The sequence below is a fragment of the Podarcis liolepis genome, assembly GCF_965112155.1.
Source record: "Podarcis liolepis genome assembly, chromosome: 6".
Lineage (NCBI taxonomy): Eukaryota > Metazoa > Chordata > Lepidosauria > Squamata > Lacertidae > Podarcis > Podarcis liolepis.
The window spans coordinates 49,101,265-49,122,980 of record NC_139559.1 but is presented as its reverse complement, the minus strand read 5'-3'; the positions used below and the strand labels follow the sequence as shown (position 1 = coordinate 49,122,980).

Below are 21,716 nucleotides of genomic sequence, written 5' to 3'. Positions count from 1 at the left end.
CCTGTGTGTTTGCCCTGTCAAATGTACTATCGTATTCTCAAAGGTGCTTGCTGAAAGCCTTTGAAGACTTGAGACACTGCTGCCAGTATGAGCCTCTGAGTGACCCGAACTTCAGTCCAAATACCCCAAACCTATATCTGAGCCAAAGACTCCCAGAACCCTGGCTAGCCACTTGGGACAATCCATCCTCGAACCTCAAAACTCCTCTGGTTGGAATTCTGACTGCTTGGACAGCCTGACCAACCAAAAACCCTCACAAATAACTTATCACCCCCTTTCTCCTCAACTGACAAATCTCAGCTATCCTACCAACAACTGACAGTTAACTCCCAACTGACTGGAACCACTAGTTGGCCAGCAAACGATTTTCTTCTCATGCTTGGAGTAATATTAGACCTTTAAACATGCCTGGGATCACTTAAATCACCACAACAGTTTCTACTGCTCAGTGATGGGGTCAGCCTTCCACCATCCCTCTGTGAGAATGATGGTGTGACACCAACTTCCTCACAGGTAAGGCTTCCTAAGAACTGAAACCATGTTTGGCCACAGCATCTCCTTCCTGAGAAGATCTGTGCTTTCCTTTTGCAAGACTGTGTGGTTTCCCTTTGTGTACTGTGGTCAGTAAGGGATAGGTGGATTTATGACAGTTTATTCAGATGAGGCTTCCAATGCTCAAAATTGTTTAATTAAGAAAAATGCAGGGGGATGATGTTAGAACTCCAATCATCCTTACCCATTATCCATGGGAAAAGAATATAGAAAAACAGATAATATGTATCTGTTTTGAAGTTGTCTATGTTGTTGGTATTAGATTATATTTTTGTGGTTTTTTCACAATTAAAGAATAGACAGGAAAATACTTTGCTTTGCACCAAGTCTCTCTCTCTCTCTCTCTCTCTCTCTCTCTCTCTCTCTCTCTCTCTCACACACACACACACACACACACACACACACACACACACAGGAGAGAGAGAGAGAGAGGGGGGGGGATACATAACTAAGTCAAAATCTCTGCAGAACTTTGAGCTTACAGGAACCAGAGGCACCTATTTTCCTGCTGCTTTCCACCAGGGAAAACTGCTCAGTTGGAGCAAGCGGCAATTTGGGTTTTCTCCAGATTGATCTTTGCTCTGATTTGGCACTAAAGAGTGGGTTTTCTCTGGGAAATGAATGGGGCATGGGGGGGGGGAATGCTCTGAAGCATGCCTAGTAAGCATGGGTCAAGCAGAAAACCATTTGGACTCATGCTTTCTAGTCATGGGAGAAGCAGAAGTGTGGATGAGCCTATTTGAGTGATTCTGAGAGTGGGCCTTTGTCCCTCCCCTCGCCTGCTCACTGACATCTGAAATGGCACCTCAGCTTCACTCACATTAGTTATAGGCTTTTGTACATGAATCACTAAAAAAGAAGAAGATTTGGACAATTTTTTAATTTGAAATTTATAATTTTTAGATCATATATGCCACAACAGTGCTACCACCTGCAGATTCTTTACAAACTTTAGACAAATATTACTTTTTAAAGGACATCATTGGGGTTGCTATTATTAGCTCAAATACATGGCTATGAAGTTAAAATGCTATCTGCATAAGTCAATTAGATGAATGATTACAGCACTTGCTGTTGTTAAAAGGCACAATTATTTTAGACTGCCTTTGCCAGTCCAACTTGGTTGTTCTCCCGGTCAAAGATACTGTAGTATTCTCTGATGAACACATCTCCTAGGTTCCAGCTGCCATCAGATGAGTATCCAAAACCACTAAAGCAGCCGACTTGTTTCTCCTAGAGAGAAGGAAAAGGATAGTCATCACATGCAGGAGGTTCTACAAAAATATCATCCCAGAAAGTAATTGGGTAGCAATGCATACAGTAACATTCCAGCACAAAGAAGGAAGAGTTTCTCCTGAAAAAGTCTCCAAAGGAGATAAATAATGTAGATACAACAACAGTACAATAGTAATAGTGCACAAGACTGTACATTATGTATTTGGCCTCTTAATAAACAGGATGATTTCCCAATCAATACAAACCAGAGAAGTGTACAAATGAGCAAAGTATTGAAAAGTGATAGGAATCCTTCACAATTCCAAAATGCTTTTTGCCTACAAAGATAGTGGCTGGGAGTGGGGAACACTCCCATTGAAATCACAGGGAGGTGCCTTACGCTGAGTCAGACCACTGGCCCTCTAGAACAGTATTGTCTACAGTTCGACTGACTGAGTTTCATGCAGAAATCTTAGCCAACCCTACTTGGAAATGCTGGAGATCTTCAAGTTGCAAAGCAAATGCTCTGCCACTGAGCTATGGCTCCTCCCTGTGGAGCTGATGAAAAGCACAAGGGAATGGTTTCCTATCTCCTCCCCTGCCTTGCCCCCTGCCACAAACGCAGCATTCAAGGGAATGCAAGAGGCAGTGACAGTACAGGTGTACAGCATGGGCCCATCCACATTCCTGTTTGGTCCATGGGATTTTGAAACTCTCTAGAATGCCTCATCACCACAAACAGGAAACGAGGGGAGGAAAAATAGTGTTTGCTTCCACCTTCTGTCTTCTCTACAACTTCCATGCAAATACTTGGAACACCTGAGTGCCCCATAGATACATTGCTACATTTTGATGGAAGGTGTAATATGCGTCCTGAGGATGAGTGGGCACCCAGGTTTTGCACTAACGGGGGCAACATTCTGGGGATAGGAATAATTATTCTGTGGTCAGAGATATAATATCTGTAGTCAGAGATACAATACAATTGTACAATACAATTCTGTATTGTACAATACAATTCTGTAGTCAGAGATACAATACAATCAATAAATCATGTTGGTATGGAATCGGGATGCTGCTTAGCAGAGCAGAGCCGTTATCCGAATTTGGATTGATTTTTTCCCCTATCAGACATGCCCAGCATTTCTGACATTTTCAGCATATTTAATATGATTTTCCCCTAAATATTTATTCCATTTTTTCTGTTTTCAGCCCATGTGTTCATAAAGATTTTGCACTTTAAATCTGCTCCAACCCCTTTTGAATTTGCATTCTTATGGCAAGTAAATGAGATTCGAGAACGATTATGTACCTTTAGAGTGTAGGCTGATGGAGGCAAAGGATAGTGGATTCCATTGATTACAAAAACAACGTCTGGCATATTGGAGAGTTTACTGCAGTTGATTTCACTCTGAAAAAGATAAGGAAGAGAGCTGAGTTCTTGTGTTGCTCTGATGATGAAGGAAATGAACTGGCAAACCTCAAGCTTGGTTAAGAAATGCAGTGGACTCGTCCCAGTGCCAATCTCAGGAAAGAACCTTAAGAGAGGACTTGAGTATTCTGGACTTCCCTTCAGACCATCTAATGTAGAACAGTGCATTGTAGCACAGAAACAGGGCATCTAGCCGAAGATTGCAAACAAATAAACTCAAAGCTTTGAGTCCAGTCTTCATATCCCAAACCATATCCTCTCAATTCAGATGATACAACCATCCATTCTAAATTCTGCTCTGAGACCAAATTCCCCATTCTAAAGGGATGCTGATGCCATGCTGACATACTGAATCTGTATGTCTTTTCTTTCTTGAAATATACTGTTTGGGAAAAATAAAGATATCACAACTGCGAATACAACTATTTTGAGGAGAGGCAATGGTACTAGATAATAGCAGCAAAGCCTGCCCCCCTCTCCCTGCAGATGGAGTGCAAAAGAATTGTGCACCTTTCATATTTGTACTGAAGAAGGGACCTTCAGCAAGTTTAAGGTTGCATGACAAGGTACATCTGCTGAACTTCCTTCTTCTGCATAACTCTTAAAGGTCCTCTTTTGCCAAGAGCCAATAAACCTATGAAAAACATATCCTCACTTCGGCTAACTTTGTTAATTCAACATTAGGCCCATTTTTTCATTGGATGTCACACTGGTCCAGCCAAACCCCAGTTTGTTTTCTTTTCCTGCTCTTAACATTGCCTCTCCTTCCTGCACTCTCACTACATACCCACAAAGCCTTGCATGCCATATCCCCTATGCTCAGGCACATTAGTGTGCATGAGCAATACCATGAAGTACTGTGAAGACTAGGACTGGGATGCAAGCAGGAATCCGAGGTCAAGCCTAATCTTAAGCACCTTACTCTGCATGTATCTGAAATGTGAGCTCAGCTAATGATATGGGGTCTCTTTCAGCTACTGTGTGAAGACAATGGCCAAAAAGTAAAACTTACCATGCCAAAGTGCGTTGGAGTGGCTCCAATGGCTTTTTCAAATTTAATCATATCATATTTTGGGCCAAGCAAGAGGGATGTCCCTGTATCAACGATTCCGTGGCATCCACCTTTGCAGGCAATCTCTGTACCATTCACTAAAACGCTGAGAAATGAGAAATCATTAGACTGTGACATAGAAGATTCATTGGATCAGACCACTGGTCCATCTAGCTCAGTATAGTCTATGGTGAATGGCAGCAGCTCTTCAGGATTTAAAATGCGGGGTTCTTCTAACCATGTTTGGAGATATCAGTTATTAAACCTGGGATCTTCTGCATGCAAAACATAGGCCCTACCACTGAGATACAACCCTTCCCCAAACAAAATGGATAGTGAGATATGATAGTGAGATATGACTTAAAACAAAATGGATAGTGAGATATGATAAGTGGTTTCAGGAAGCTATCCATCCCTATGCAGCTTAGGTTCTCCATTGTGCTAGCCAATATTACATCACATATTGGAAGCTGTAGACGGTAGTAAAGCAAAATGCATGAACTATTGATTGTAAGGTCTTAAGGGCAGGAACCTGTCCTTATATACACTGTAGATCACCATGAACATAATAAATAAATAAATAAATAAAATGATAATAACATTGACAATTCATCCTAACAACTGACATCTTGCAAATACAAAGTAAACTACATATTAGTATTTACATTTTATTGCAAATCCTTCTCTTCATTTCCTTTTGTGCCTTATATTTTTAGCTAGCCAATAACTAGGGCTGGATCTGCACTGATATGTAAAAACGCCATTGAAGGATTTTATTTTAAAGTTACATAGCTCTCAATGTAATTTCTCATTGCCAACTGATTGCGTCTTTGCAGCACAGTGCTGGTGTCATATTTTTATAACACATTTTAATGTTATAACTGACCAGTATAGATTTGGCCAATGAATATTAGTCACAAAAAATTTCCAGTGTTATTGTAGACGGCACCTACTTTCCCTTGTGGCAGTCCATATGTTAAGAATACCTTAATGCTACAACATCAACTACTAATAATAATTTCTGCTTACCTATCCAGTGCAATCTGCCAAAAACCCGACAGATAATTAACAGGTATCCAATTAATACGACCAGTATAGTGAGATTGATCAATTCCACCAAAAATGAACTCACTTCCTCTTTTCTTTCTGAAACATGAATATATGGTGTGCTGTTACCAAGCCATTCATTCAGAATAAGTTGAACTGCATGTTAAAAAACGAATGTATCATATTCTTGTACCTCTGTGCAAATTACTACCGAAAGAGGAAAAAAAGAAAGGAACATTCGTAATGCACCAGTATCTAATTGTGAACAATGAAGGCTCTAAGATTCTGAAAGGTGAATGCTGTTAATACTGTATACTTTTCCTGTTTTGTTCTCCATATCACCATGCTTCCTGTTCTGCTTTGTACATCACACACTGACTTCCCCCTTCATAATCTTCATAAGATTTGTTCTTCCCTAATTGGTTTTCATTGTGATTTTAAGGAAGCCAGTTTGGAGCAGTGGAGGCCATTCTGCAGAAGGGGCCTCTACTCCACCAACCTCAGTTTATCTCCAGCCAGCCTCACCTGCCTGCCTGCCTGCTTGCTTGCACCCAGTTCAGGGAGTGGCATTGCCTGTGAGATGTCTTACCCTCAGTCAGTCGTACTGCTGCCATTATATACACAGCACGGAGGAGAATGGGAAAGAAAGCAAGAATTGGTTGTCTTTGCTTGTGACTGGCTCTGCTTCCACATACTCTTTGCCTTCCTGCCTTCTGCCCTAGAAAGGCTAGCTGACATCACTCCACCCTTCACTCTGGCCTTTGTCTGTCTAACTACTAGCAAGTAGAGGGAGGGGGTCCCACTTATTTGCTGGCTAGCACAGAGACCCTTCATTTGTTGCCTCGATAACCCATCACCTAGGCTATCACTTCAGCAAAGAAGCTAGCCTAGCTATTCCAGGAATTCGAATCCTTGATTAGATTGTTGGACCCAGGAATTAAAAGGGTCTTGCCATACAGCCCACGCCTCTCACAACTCATAACATATTGCTGACTCCTTGACCTTAAAAATAGTCAGGTGAAAAGGTCTTTGTAATGCTGTCCTCCCATTATTCTGGATGGGGTACAGTTGCAATTGGGAACAAAGATTCCATAAGTGTTTTTAGGTAGGAGGGTCTCAAGGTGATCCAATATTAAATTAAAATCAAAAGCGATGTGAGCTATACTGATGAGATATAATCTAATTTCCTATTCTGCATTTACATGAATTATAGAATGCTCTTCGTCTTCACTCTTCCATCATGCTCCTATGACCCAATGAATTAACTAAAATCATCTCTCCACCCCTTCTTCACACACATAAATCTACTTCTGATGCACATGGAAAGTTTAGCACATCTTTCTTCATGTGTAGCTCACCAGAACATTAAAAAAATAAAAGTGCTGGTGTGAGGCTGGGTGAAATGGGCATATGACCTGACCAGATACCCTGAGAAGGGTACATATGAAGCAGGATGAAGGTGAATGGCAACAGGGCCACTTGAGGCATTAGGAACTTGACAACTGAACAGAGAGACCTCGAAATGGATCCCTTCTCTCTGCCCAGGAAGGAACTTTTCCCTTCACCCAGTCCTATTGCAGGTTGCTGGAAGTATTGTTGGCATAAACGTGTGTTCCGGCTCCCTCCAATTCTTACCACCTTCAACCACCAGATTCCTGCCATCACTGGTAGGGTCCAGAGGATGCCATCATGGCAGCAAATGGGCAACCAAGCTCTCCCACTGGACTGACACTTCTGCATTCCAGCATACTTCCATTCCTGGAGGAGTCCAGAAGGCCACAGAAACAGGTTAGAACGTGAACCAAGAACCTCTGCTCCATATAGAGGTAGAGCCAGGGCCAGCCCATCCATGAGACATGCTCCTTGCATGTCAGACCTGCTGCCTCGTCAGCAGCCCCCCTCCATGCCACCTCTACAGCGACTTGGAGGAGCTACTAGTCTCCTCTTAGGTTCTGCATTCACCCAAAATGATTCAGACCTAACATGGGACTGAACTTTCAACTTAATGTGTTTTAAGAATTGGGTAGCAAGAAAAACAAGGAAACTTGGACCTAATCTAAATTCCACCAAAACAGATGAATCACTTTTATTTGGGAGTGACCATTAATGGTGCAACATCAGGAAGGTGATCTAGCTTTCACAATCACTCGTTTCTTCAGAAGAAGTTTTGTAAAAGCAACAGCTGTGAAGACGAAGACAGTAAATAGGTGCAATTTCCTTTATGCTGGAGAAATTTGTAAGTTCCAACTCAAAGCTCAGAGCTGCAGTTCAACTGCCCCAGAAAGAAGGAAAGGCAGGTTGGCTCTTCAATAAGCTTGGTTATTTTATCCTTAACAGTTATTTTTATCCTCCAGTATTCCTTGGAGAATTGTTAAGGTAAGCAGCCTGTTTTTTCCAGGAGCCCCCCGGATCCCTTCTTAAAAATTGGTGATACATTGGCTACTTTCCAGGTTTGTTTCCATTCTATTCTCCATTTGGACAAGACTTATTTCTTTTAAAGAAGCCTTTTTGTCTATACTAGCTTCTTCGACATTGCTCATTAACTATGCTAGTATCCTTTGGGCTTTCATGGTATCTTTCCTGATCTGTACTATACAGTCAGTGGATGGTGAAGCAACCTAGAAACTCCCCAAGGTCCAAGCAAGTTGAAAAGGCTGTCAAGTTTGGCCCTTGAATCAGATGTCTCATCTGGTCAGAATGTGAAATTGTGAAAGGAGGCAGTGAAAACAGATGTTGCCCCAGAGAAACCACTAGATGGTGAGGGGGCACAGTCCTTTCACTGCCACACAGTTTAGGACAATATGTGATTATCAATAAGGGCAGGCATGGCAAACTTTTGACCCTACAGTTTCCATCATTCCTGAACTCTGGCCATGCAGGTTGGGGCTGGACTGCAGCTCAACAACATATGGGGGCCCACAGGTTCCCTGTCCCTGCAGGAGGAGTGCTTGTATCTGTGACAACTCTCCAGTTCTGTGTGTGGTATTAGTGTACAGTACTTGCTGTGTATTATTTATAGGGCATAAAAAAGAAATAAATGAGTAAAAATACTGTTAATGTGCATTGGTGGCTTTTTACTCTCTCTTTTTCTCCATAACTTAAACTTGACTATCCTGAGACTGGGCCCTTTTCCTTTGCCTTTTACCTCCTCATTGACCTCAGAAATGGCACCTCAGCTTCACTCACATTAGCTATAGGGTATTGTACACGAACCACATCCAAAAGCTTAGCCATGGAAGAGTTTATTAATTTGAAATACATAATTTTCAGATCATATATGCCACAACAATGCTACCATCTGCATCTTCTTTGAAGGCATCTGATAAACATAATTTTAATAGGATACCGAGTGATAGTATTTGTTCAAATACATTGCTATGAAGTTACGATGACGTTGGCATTGGTTGATTAAATGAGTAGCTACAGCACTTGCATAGTTTAAATGCAGATTTTTTTTTTTTACACTGCCTTTGCCAGTCCAACTTGGTTGTTCCCCCTGTCAAATATACTGTAGTATTCTCTGAGGAACATATCTCCTAGTATCAAGTGATCATAATCTTTGCTGCCAGAGCTAAAGCCACTCTTGCAATGGTCATCATCCTAGAAGGAAAGGAAAGGATATCCTTAAGATGTGGGTGATTCGACATCCATATCAACCAAAAAATTAATCTAGGTAAAAATGCACAAGGAAGGGTTGCCATGTTTTAAACCCTAGCATAAGGTAAGTATAAGGTATTCCAACATAAAGAAGGCGAAGGAAGGATTTTTCCTGGAAGAAAAGTCTCAAAAGGAGATAAATATTGTAGATGTAACACTAGGACAATAGTAATGGTGCACAATATTGTAAATTGTGTATTCATTATATAATAATTAGCATATTACCTTAATAATGAACAACCAAATTGTACAAGTCAGCAAACTATTTTAAAATTATAGGCAGTCCCCACAATTTAAAATGTTTTTTGCTCTGCTCTGTTGGAAGAAATAATTGCATTGAAATGCCATCTTATCCCTGGAATTATGCTGGCTTAATGATGATAGAATCAGTTCCAGACAAGGAATCTTTGCCAAGCCTACTTGGAAATGTTGGAGGTCTAAACTGTGAACTTCTATTGACAAAGCAAATCCTCTACTACTGAGCTATGGCCCTTCCCTATGGAGTCAATGGAGTTCACAAGAGACTTATGTCCCATCTCCTCCTCGCTCCGCCTCTCCTGCTAGCTATAAAGGATAGGATCACTGTGTCCCTCTGCCAATAGAAGCCCTTCTTCAGGGCTACATGTGGAGCATTAGGATGCTGCTGAGAGTGAGATTTAGAAACTCTCTAGAAAGAGGAAACGATGGGAGAAAGAACATTATTTGCTTCAAAATTCTTCCATATCTGCAACTGCCGAGCAAATACATCTGCATATGGTATATATGTTGCTCTATGTGATGGAAGGTTTAAGTCCTTCTCGGGGCCATCAGGCAACCATGTTATAGAACATGTCAGAGGCAACCTTCCTGGGATGGGAATCATCTGTAGTCAGAAATACTATACTAAACTGTCATAAAACTATGTTGGTGGGGAAATTTGCATTGGCCTTTTTTTCTATAAGACATGCAAGTTTGGGTCTAGTTCTTCTGACTGTCTCAGGATATCTAATTGGCGTTCTGCCCCAAAACGTATTCCTTTCCCCCCTGTCTTTAGCCCATGTGTTCACAAATATTTTGCACTTCTAATCTGCCCTAAACTGTTTGAAGCTGCATTATTATGGCAAGTAGATAGTATTCCAGTTCTATCATATACCTTATGAGTATAGGCTTGTGGAGTCAAAGGATATTGAATTCCGTTGATTACAAAAACAACATCTGGCATATTGTGGAGGTTTCTGCAGTTGAAGGAATGCTGAAAGAGATAAGGAAAAGAATTGAATTTGGACATTATTCTGATCATGAAGGAATTGAACCAGCAAACCTCAAGTTTGCTCAAGAAATGTTGTGGATTTGTCCCTGAGCCAATCTCAGGAAAGCAAGCATACCGCTTTAAGTGAGAACTTAATAACCATCTAGTGTAACTCACAGGTTTGAACAGCACAATGTAGAACACTGTAGCACAGAAGCACGCCATCTAGCTGAATATTACAAATAAATCACCTCAGCACTTCACATCTAAACCTCACAGTCTAAACCAATGGAGATGATCCAATCCATTTTTAAAGTCCAGTATGAGACCAAATCCCCATTCTAAAATGGCTGCTGATGGCAGGCTGATGTACTGAATCTGTTATGAGAGATGTTGTCTGGAGGAAATAAAGCCAATGTATTTTGGAGACAGACTACAGTACGAAATAACAGCAGTGCTCTCTCTCTCCCCCTTCCTTTACTGGATGTCACAGCTTATTTTCTTTTCCTGCCATTTCCATTGTTGTAGCTTGGATGCTCATGCACATTTGCATGCATGTGCAGTAGGTATCATGAAGAACCATGAAGGCTAACACTGAGGTGCCAGCAGCTGTAGTCCAGGAGGCAGGGCGGGGCACCAACTTGGGCCCCAGATTATGGGTGCCCAATGGCATCCGTGATGTAACGTGATGTTTTGACATTTTGATGTCACGTTACATTGCACACGCTGCAGCAGTTCCTGGTAGGCCTCCAATGTGACCTCCGGGGTCATGACTGAGGTCTCTCAAAGCCTCCAACATGACTTCTGGTTTCTCCTGAATGTCGCTTCGGGAGGCCCCGCAAGGCCTTGGATGTGACTTCAGGAGCCTTGCGAAGCACCCAAAATCACAACGGAGGCTCCGCAGTGTCGGTGCCAAACACCCACAATTTTTTGTGTGGTGCCTGGGCCCCCAATGGGCCCCATGGAGTTGGTACCAGTGCCAGGAGGTATCGAAAGTCAAGTCTAATCCTCACCACCTTTGGTTGTGTGCCTCTGAAACCTGAGCTCCGGCTGGAGTGTGGACACTAGAGTGATAAGGATGAAATGCACCCTCTATCTGTATGGGACTTGGATGTAGAAGAAGGGTTTTCAGCAGAACTAATACCTGCTGAAAGTTCCTCCTCTGCACAACTATTAAAGGTGCAAGTGTTTTGTTGCGTTTTGCATCTGGCCACCTTTCCTGTACTGTATAGTGGACTCTTTTCAGAACCCTGCATATAGGAAAGGATAGCCCAAAGCACATGCAACAGTGCAATAAACCCATGGGAGATTCTCAGGTTATATCATATGAAAATGGCAAGGAAGGTCACACATGAAATCACCATCAGTCAAAGAGAAGCTTCCATGGATCATACTCTCATTGCATCGGGATCTAGCAATGGGGAACAATCTTCCAAAAGCCAATAAGCCCATTGAAAAAAGGCCATCACTTCATTTAACTGTGTGGATTTAGTATCAGGCTCACTGGAAGTGCTTATTTCATGGGATGTCACCCTCCCAGATTGCTATCTTTCCCTGCCATTTCCATGGGCGTAGTTTGTAAGCTCATGAACATTTGCATGCATCTGCAGTATCATGAAGAACTATGAAGCGTGGCACTGAGGTTTCAGTAGTTGCAGTCCAGGCCATATCCTAGGTCAAGCCTAATCCTCACCACCTTTGGTTGTGTGCCTCTGAAACTTGAGCTCTAGCTAACAATTAGAGTATGAAGTGTGGACGCTGGAGTGAAGAGAATGGTACTGGGCCTCTTTCAGCTACAGTATGAAGACAACCAGCAAAAGTCAATCTTACTTTTGTAACTCCAATGGCTTGTTGGATTTGGCTAATTTCAGGTGCTGGGCCGAGCAAGAAGGACGTCCCTGTGTCAAGAAGTGCTTCACAGCCATCTCTGCAGGCAATTGCCTGACCATACACTAGAATGCTGAGAAATAGGACATCATTAGATTCTTTAGATTCTGACATGAAACATAAAAACCCACACTGTATGGAGCAGCTCTCCAGGATTTCAGAGAGGGAGTTCTCATAGCACTACTTGGAAATATCAGCTATGCGACCTAGGTGAAATTTAAAAACCGTTCTGAAAATGCTATTTTTTAAAAAAAGTTTTAAAAAATACAATGAATTTTCTGTAAGGCTCACCATCAACATCTAGCGTCATATTGTATACCGTATTTCACTTAAAACACACTTAAAACGTTTTCTTTGCAGCTGTATAGCTGTGTCCATGGAGGCTTCTGCTTGCAAAGCAAATGATTCTCAGCTGAGGTAGGGCCCTTCCCCAAACATGGGTTGGCTTTTTTAAATGGAGAGTGGGATGTGATAAGTACTTTCAGGTAGCTGCATTGGAAATAGTACAAGGGATAAAACAAAACTCATGAACTACAGATTGTAAAGTGCTCAGAGCAAGGGCCTGCCCTCATATGCTCTGTAAATGCCATTTACAAGAACAGTTCTATATAAATCATCCTAACAACGGACAACTAGAAAACACAAAGTAAGTTGCACATTCGTATTTGCATTTTATTGCCCTCCATCTCTTCCTGTTTAGCTAACTAGCAGCCATTAAAATTATTCAGAAAAAAATTTCAGTTTTATTGTACCCAGTCAATATGTTAAGATTAACAATAATGTTGCTAATACTACTAATAAGAATAATTTCTGCTTACCTGTCCACTTCAATCTTAAATTTCCTATATGTGGCAGGAATCCAGTTAATAGGACCAGTGAAATAAGATTGATCAATTCCACCAAAAATGATCATGCTCCCATCTGTTTTTCTGAAACATAGATAAATATATGATGTTGTGAAGTCATTCATTCAGAATAAGCTGGGCTGCATATTTAAAAAGTGTATGTATCATGTTCTTGTACCTCTGTCCAAATTAGACAAAAAGAGAGAGCGAAAGGAACTTTTGCAGTGCACCAGTATCTACTGATGAACACTGGACAATGAAGGCTCTAAGATTTTGAAAGGTGAATGCTGTTAATGTTCTATATATCACCATGCTTCCTATTCAGCTCTGTATATCACACACTGACTTCCCTCTTCATAATCTTCATTGGTTTTGTTCTTCTAATTGGTTTTCATTGTGATTTTAAGCAAGCCAGTTTGGGGCAGTGGAGGCCATTCTGTGGAAATGGCTTCTACTCCACCAGCCTCAATCTACTACTAGCCAGCCTCACCTGCCTGCCTGCCTGCCTGCCTGCACCCAGTCTAGGGAGTGTCACTGTCTGTCAGATTCCTCCTCCTTAGTCAGTCTAATTGCTACCATTATATCCTCAGCTGGGTGGAGAATGCGGACAAAATCAGCTGGCTTCACTTGTGTCTGGCTCTGCTTCCACCTACTGCTTCCCTTCCTGCCTTCTGCCCTACAAAGGCTTGCTACCTCCCTTTCAAAAAGCCATTAAGATTGCAGTGCCAGGCATTGTAGCACTGACTTCTGAGCTGACATGTACAGGATGGGCTGTATATTAGCCACCCGATGGGAGGGACCAATTTATACCCTTCAGTTCTTGATCTACCCCCAAAATAGTCAGGTGAAATGGTCTTTGTGATACTATCCTCCAGTTATTCTGCATGGGGTAGGAAAAACTCCAAATCTCTAAAGTGTTTTTTGGGGGAGGTTTCAAGTTGGTACAATATTAAATTAAAATGAAAAGGATGAAATACAAAATTTTTTAGTTCCGTATTTCCATGCATTAAATAATAATAAAAGAAGCAGGGGGTTGACCTCTTCACTCTCTGCCTCACGTCTGTCCACCTCCCTCTCTTCCCACATTAACACTTAGCTCACCTGAGCTTGGCCCCTGCTCTCAAGGCACAACAAGCAAGATGGTGCAGTCGACTGCTGGGTACTAGAAAACTGGAGGAACCTTTTCTTCAACAGCATCAAGTAGCCTTGACTACAATAGCTTATTCATCCCTGGAGGGGCTCAGCATTCTGACCAATTTGGGGATGGAGGTTCCAGTCCTCTCTACCCATCAACTGCTGTGCAAACAAAGCACAGTGGTAGACAGCCTGTTCTACAAGATTCAGCAGGCAAAGCATTAGCCAACCTGTAAAGTAATCTCATGCACAGTTTCCTTCCATGAGTCCTCCATCAACATGCAACAAATCTTCTTAGCAGTAAAGCAAAATAGTGTTTACCCGCTGAGATAAACAGAAAATTCGTCTTTCTCAAGCAAGCCTTTCTTCATCAGGTTCTCAAAGAATGAACTTTTTTTCCAAGGGTTTAAGCCGAGGATCCCATCATATTTAGTTCTAGAAAACGGGTCTTCTGACTCACTGGTACTCAAGCCAAATTCCATATCGGAAATGGTAAGATCAGATATCTAGGAGAAAAACAAAGTCTTCCCTTACTTCTTTATCAAGTTGTAAAGTACAGAGCAGGCTTCTATGAGCATTGCGTTCAGGCTACAATCCTGTGCATGTTAACATGAAAGGAAACCTCATTTGACCTTTCAGACAATAATATTCAAACATGGATAGTGGCAGGTAATAAAATATTGGGGGCGGGAGGTAAGTCCCATCCTGCATAATTGATCACAAGACACAGTCCATGCACACCATTTGAATGGCAAAGCCCATTAACTTTGAGGGGTGGTCCCCATCATATAATATTTGTGGGATGAAGGGACCATGGCCCATAGGAATGGGCTCCTATGGATAGTGGTCAAGAGCAAATTAGGTCCTAGTTTTAAACCTGTTTATTCAGAGGTTGGTCTCATCAATTTCATTGATATTTACTTCAGGATTGCATAAACCTAGCACTGCAGCTTTAATTTGTACTACTTTGATTGTAACAATGACAATTTAAAATAAACTTCTTGATTACCACATATTGTGTTCTGAATTCCTTGAGGAGCAGCCATCAATGTATATATACTGTATATAAATATCTCCACAGAATATAAGGGGCTGATTCAGTTTTTACTGCTTTAAATTTTCCAGGATTCAAAAACATTGAGAAGTATCGGCCTTGGAAATGCACAGAAGAGTTGATATTTTTATAAGCTTGTATTCTCAACTTGTCCTCTATCTATAAAATACTATTAGTTTACCTTGACTGTATCAAGACCAAAGATCCCTTCCATGCTTCCTTTCCCATACTTAATGGAGAATGGCTGTCCTGTTCCTTGGAAGGTAGAAGACTTACGTGGGTCAAATCTATGGTGTGTTTCTAAAGGTAAAAAGGAAACAGAAATTAATTAATACAAAAACAGCTTTTAATCAGTGATGAATAGCAGAAACAAACTGAAGGTATAAATTTTCTGAAGAGAATAATTGTAATAAAAGGACATTGGAAAACACTAGGGAAACATTTAGATAACAGGAGCTGGGATGTATTACTTTTTTTACTAACCTCACCAAACACATTTTTTTTACTAATCTCGCTGAATAATTGATGCTTTTGAATTATGGTGCTGGAGGAGACTCTTGAGAGTCCCATGGGCTGCAAGAAGATCAAACGCATCCATTCTTAAGGAAATCATCCCTGAGTGCTCACTGGAAGGACAGATCCTGAAGCTGAGGCTCCAATACTTTGGCCACCTCATGAGAAGAGAAGACTCCCTGGAAAATATCCTGATGCTGGGAAAGATGGAGAAGGGGACGACAGAGGACCAGATGGTTGGACAGTGTTCTCAAAGCTACCAGCATGAGTTTGACCAAACTGCGGGAGGCAGTGGAATACAGGAGTGCCTGGTGTGCTCTGGTCCATGGGGTCACAAAGAGTCGGACACAACTAAATTACTAAACAACAAAAGACTGTCCCCGGGACAGGTGAGGCTGCTGATCCCTTATTTTCAAATCTGAAAGCTGACAGCTATGTACAAGGTGGGGACTCAGATTGAGCACCTTGTAGCTGAGAATGGCAGGCTCATGCTGCTCTCTCTGTATTAATTGTAAACTACTGTAAATCTTCCAAGAAACTCATTACTTCTTTTTGGAGCTTGTTTGCCTGCCTGAGATCATTACACCTGATCACTGAAAACTAAGATCTCTCTCTCCAGCAGTGGAGTGCCCTGTTTTGCCACTTGAAGCATAATGGGATGTGCCCCCACTCTACTACCCTGCCTCCCACCCCTCCTCCACTGCCCCCCTTACTTGGGCTGTGTGGGGACACTGATGACACATCAGGTAAATGGGTATAGGATTGCAAATTCCACACATATTTATTTAGATGTTGGCATCACTGAGTTCAATCAACCCTACTCATATGTAAATAGAATTATGACCTGAGTCTGCAATGCTGGATTGTGAAATAATGAATCCATTCCTTTACACAACTTCATAGGCCCTCCCAGGTCATTTTTAATATCAGAGTGACATGCTTGAAGACTTTTTTTATAGTCAGTTACTTACGGCATGCTTGACTACTGCAATAGACAGAGGGTACCCAGAGAGTGGATGATCCAGTGTCAAACACAACAGTGAATTTCTGTGGTGGGGTTCCAATGTAGATTGTTCCATAGTATTCAGTCTGTTAATTCATAAAATAAACACAATTTGCAAAACTTTCCTTCTTTTTAGGCTTTTGAACATTTTACTTCCTCACAGATATGCAAGGCAATCACTGTAAATCTAAGTGCTACATTTTTAAAAAAATAGTTAGAAAGCAGAAATTTATTTCCTGTCAATAGTGGGATAATGTGAAAAGTGAATGGTTCAAATAAACAAATAATAAACGACATAATGTAAAAGCAGTATGTGCTTTAACATAACTCATGAACAGGAGAAATATAGCAGAAGAAATGACATTTTCCCCACTTCAAATAACTTCTGTGCATAACAAATAAGTGCTATTGTAAAAACCTGCAGTTTCTAAAAATATATATAATATCAGATTTTTTAAAAAGAATAGATTGAGATAATTTGGGATATGCAGGGAAAGATGAAAACAATTTTAAGGAACTGCAGAAAAAGGGGGAGGGAAGTCAAGATTCAAAGTGCCAGAATTACTGTTGATTGATTTGTGAAATGTTTTCCTTTTTGTTATAATTGAAAATTATAAATATTTTTTTAAAAAACAAGTAAGTACCATTTATTGCCATAGAAGAACTCTCACAATGTTCACCACAAAAAGCAAGCTAAAGTACTATTTTTCTGGCCTACACAACACCCTGGCTTCATCATTTTTCTGCTCTGCCCTTTAATAAGATGGCTAGATGCAAAAAAGAACACGGTTGTCACACCTTGAATAGTTGTAATAAAGGGGCACTCAGCATCTGTGAACGTGAATGAAAAGCCACAGCCTGCTGAAATTCCCTCTTCTACACAACTATTAAAAGTGCAAGAACCCTCTTCTCTACTGTATCTGGCTATCCTAGGTATCAATAGGATTTCAATGTAATTAACTTTGGCTGGATCATAACTCCGCTATGGGTCACAATCCAGCAAAAGTTAGTTGCAACTTCTTAAGTTGAAAACAACAGGGCTTTGTGATAGTCATAACTAAGTCCATTGTGTGATTGAGTTGTGGCTGTGTTTTGCTGAATTGCATCTAACATATTATGTCGATAACCTCTGGGTGTCAGGAGAAATATGAAGAAGTATCTCAACTGAGCATCATGAAAACTTTGAGGAAATGTTGTTCAGCAGCACAGCAAATTGATAAGAGCAAAGCATCACCTCACCTCAAAAGAGTTCAGAAGTGGTTCTTCAGCCACCTGGGCAGCATTAGAAATATCTGAGTTGTATTTTGTACCAATGTCATAACGGTATTTCTGAAGAAGATTTTCCAGCAGATTTTTCTCCTTGAGAGTGTCTCTTACTTTCGTCCCTCTCTGCAAGGGAATCCTGGAACATAAGAAACAAAATTACTAGGTTTGGATTTTCTGTCTCCCTAAAATTTGCCTATTTTGAAACCTGTCTTTCCACTCCATAACTCCAAACATAATAATAGGCTTAATATCACCATCCCATCATAGCCATAGCTAGGTAATCTTGCGCTCCTGGCAGAACTGTCCAGATTGTACCCCTTAGCCACTGACAAATTAGCTCTTCTTTCCACCTCTCCTCCATCCCCCCTTCAATTCACCCTCTATTTAAAACCTTTTCTAATGAGGCAATAATCAATATTTTTATAGACATATTTATGGGCATATTTTATCCAATTTTGTGCCCCCCCTAGCCTGCGTCCCTGGTAGGGGCCCACCTTGCCACCCCCTAATTACAGCCCTGCACACCTTCCAAACTCTCTTAACTACTAGATCTAAGCTATTCCAAAAATTTGGTACTTAGGAAATTGAAGTGAAAGTCCGCATCCACTCAATGCAATCAAAGTCTTTTTTTAGCATCAAGAAATAGTACTATAGCGTATAATCTTGCACACATTCATTCACGCATCTTTTCCATAGAATGGGTGGGATTTGAACAGCTTTTATGCAGGGGAAAGAAGCCTGTGGATCTCCAGAGGTTGTTGAGCTCCATGTCCCATCAGCCCCAACCAACAAGGCAAATAGTCAGGGATGGTGGGGGTTCAAGTCCCGCAGCATATGGAGTGCTAGGATCGGATCCCAGCTCCTGCTGTGATACAAGACAAGGATGTTAATCTGCTTCATCTCTCAATTAATTTAAGGAAGATAGCTGAAAGAAAAACAACTGTAGGTGTGTAGGGTGTTTAATATTTGACTGACATAAAATGAATTCTTTGCAGCCCATTTTTAAAGACTCCTTTTGTTTCAATTAGTGTCAGCAGCACTTCAAAGTGTGCTATTGGGCCCTCAATTGCTGAACAGTTTGACAATTCCACTTTCTCTTGTCACTTCGGACATGCTGTGGTGAACTTCAGGGGCTGAGAATCATCCTGTTACTGCGCTACTGAGGGCAAGGAGACCTACTGGGCTAAAAAAAGCACACACACAAATGCCCCAAAATATTGTTCCATCTCAAATTAGACGTTAGCCATGCTTTTTTCAGTGAGTCTATGTGCTTCTACCCTTGTAACTGTGGCCAGAGGACCATTTTGCATTTATTAATCTCCTCTCAGCTGTGTGTATGTGATTATATATATATATATATATATATATATATATATATATATATATCTGAAAAATTATATAAGACTTGAAGTTATAATTCACACTCTCTCTCCTCTTCATTAGTTAATCAGAAAGTGTAGCTGTCAGATGAGTAAATATCAGCAACAAAACGATAACTTACTTAACGAGACATTCGGCGAGAGCAACAATGGTGAAGATAACTGCAAGGTACTTCATCCTGCTTGTCCAGTGGGTCTGCTCTAGTTTTTCTGGTGCTTGTTAGGGGGAAACTCTGTTATTTTATAGCTGCTTGAGAAGTGCCCACCATCATCTAAAGATCATATTTCATCACAGAATGTCCAGCCCATACTTGGAAATGAGAAGTAATCAGTCACCTTGCTTTGTAAACACAATGAAATCATACCTAAGAGGAAGTCATGTATTCAGCATTTAATAGGGTAAATATCTCATTCGCTGGATTGTCACCTTGTCGGGGGTGAGTGGGCTTGCACCTTCCTATCACCCTTGTGAGCAAAGCCATCATGAGTCTCGTACTCCCAGCAGAGTCACCCAAGACGGTAAGGTCAAAGGGGAGGATCTAGACAAAGAATGATCCAAGAAGTCCTCAGAAGCTGAAGAGGTGGAAAATAACAAGGTATGTTACAATGGCTGTGAAGGTGGATGAAGGCTGCAGCAGATAAGAATCTACCACTCGCTGTGGTACTCATGCCATCAAAATAGAGCCTTACTGCGAAGACTGAGTGTTGGTCAGCATGCACTTCCAAAACCCCATCCCAAACCCAAACCCCCAAAGTCCCATGGCCATCGGCAAATGGTAACGGGGGAAGGACCGTGAAATCTGGAATATATACATCAGAATATGCACTGCTTGCAAATGAAGCACTGTGACACTCCAGAAATTTTTCATGTGCAAACATAATTAAAATCATGACCACATGTGACCACCTCAATAGCACATGAGCACAAATCATAATGAATGGGAAAAAAGAAGAGAAAAGGATGCCAGGAAGGACCTGAAATTGCACAAAAAGAAATGAATCAATCTTATTTTGGGAGTTGTCATTTCCTTAAGCGTAATATACCAGCCATTTAGGAACAGAGAAAGCTACCTTATACAGATCCAACTGTTAGTCCACCTATATTATATCAGCCAATGTTCTCATGCCCTTGATGGGTATATCTACCGGCATTGTATGTCCAAAGAGCAAATTTACCACTCTTATCTGAGGTCCTCAACACATATATTTGAGCACAATCACTTTGATGTCTTATTAATAACAAATGTACATATTTAACACTGCTATTGGACTAAGCATTCTAATGGAAATTTGATAAGCTGCTCAAAATGGAATGAGATAAGCTTCTCAATAACTTTGCAGGTGTGTGTTAGGTTAAGTCTGAACGCTTAAGTCTAGTCAAAGGCGACTAGGGGGTTGCAGCGCTCATCTCGTTTTTCAGGCTGAGGGAGACAGAGTTTGTCTGGAGACAGCTTTCCGGATCATGTGGCCAGTATGACTAAACCTCTTCTGGCGTGACAGAACACTGTTTACCTTTCCGCCTCAGTAGTACCTATTTATCTGCTTGTACTGGTATGATTTCGAACTGCTAGGTTGGCAGAAGCTGGAACAGAGCAACGAGAGCTCACCCCGTCATGTGAATTTGAACTGTCAACCTTCTGATCAGCAAGCCCAAGAGGCTCAGTGGTTTAGGGTATATCTGAACCAATTTTTTCCCATGGATTTGCACCTAATCTGAATGTCCTGTGATGATCTTCTGAACAACATCCTGAATTCTGCTCTACTTTCAAGGTGTTAAAGTCCAAACCTGATGGGTAAATGTCTTTCAAGTGTGTGCTATTCAATTGTCTCAAACACAACAAGGGTTTAAGAAGACTTCTGAAAAATTTTAGTCAACTGGCAGTGCAAGAAAAACTAAAAATTCTGAAAGGACAAAAGTCACTCTGCACCTCTGAGAAAGTGGCTTGTTTTGCCTTTAGAGCAGCAATTTTAAGGAGAAAAATTTCTTCAGGAGAACAAACTCTTATCTGACAGAATGCATGGTTTTAAAAATTATTTTAACTGTATAAAGTATTTTATTCTGTTTATGTAGTTTGTTTTTTGTAATGTCATTTTGTAATGTCACTTTCTACATATCTCTATTTGGAGAACTGTCCATTTATTCCTACTCTTGCCTTCCTGCTTCCCAGCTAATTCCTGATGCAGAAGAGGACCCCTCCTCTTAGCCTATGCCTGCCAAGCTTAATCAGGAGTCACTGATGAGGAACTTTGTCAGAAGGTTTTTGAATGACCAAGTATGCTTTTTTGACCAGATCATCTCTATCTAGGGTTTGTGAGGCAACTCTTTCCCTTGGAGGAGCCTTGCTTGGTTCATAAGAGCCAACTCCTTGGGGCTGAGGTCCCCCCCCCCCCGATAAAATATTTAGTGGACCTGTGGACCCTAAAGTTGATGGTCATTGCCATTCAAATGGTGT

The 21,716-nt window shown here is 41.1% G+C and overlaps 2 protein-coding genes across 2 annotated transcripts; both read right to left on the bottom strand.

Annotated features, from left to right (window-relative positions):
• Window positions 1-1,459: 1,459 nt before the first annotated feature.
• LOC310709617 (chymosin-like) lies at window positions 1,460-5,511 on the bottom strand. The gene is made up of 4 exons (XM_083509499.1): window positions 5,280-5,511; window positions 4,212-4,356; window positions 3,080-3,178; window positions 1,460-1,785 (listed from the first exon to the last, which is right to left on the bottom strand). Exons 2-4 carry the CDS (start codon window positions 4,260-4,262, stop codon window positions 1,648-1,650), a joined length of 288 nt encoding a protein of 95 aa, XP_083365625.1. The 5' UTR covers window positions 4,263-4,356; window positions 5,280-5,511; the 3' UTR covers window positions 1,460-1,647.
• A 3,012-nt stretch (window positions 5,512-8,523) lies between these two features.
• On the bottom strand, window positions 8,524-19,504 carry LOC310709613 (embryonic pepsinogen-like). The gene is made up of 9 exons (XM_083509492.1): window positions 19,386-19,504; window positions 17,858-18,020; window positions 16,587-16,704; window positions 15,284-15,402; window positions 14,370-14,554; window positions 12,888-12,998; window positions 12,013-12,142; window positions 10,087-10,185; window positions 8,524-8,897 (listed from the first exon to the last, which is right to left on the bottom strand). Exons 1-9 carry the CDS (start codon window positions 19,439-19,441, stop codon window positions 8,757-8,759), a joined length of 1,122 nt encoding a protein of 373 aa, XP_083365618.1. The 5' UTR covers window positions 19,442-19,504; the 3' UTR covers window positions 8,524-8,756.
• Window positions 19,505-21,716: the final 2,212 nt, after the last annotated feature.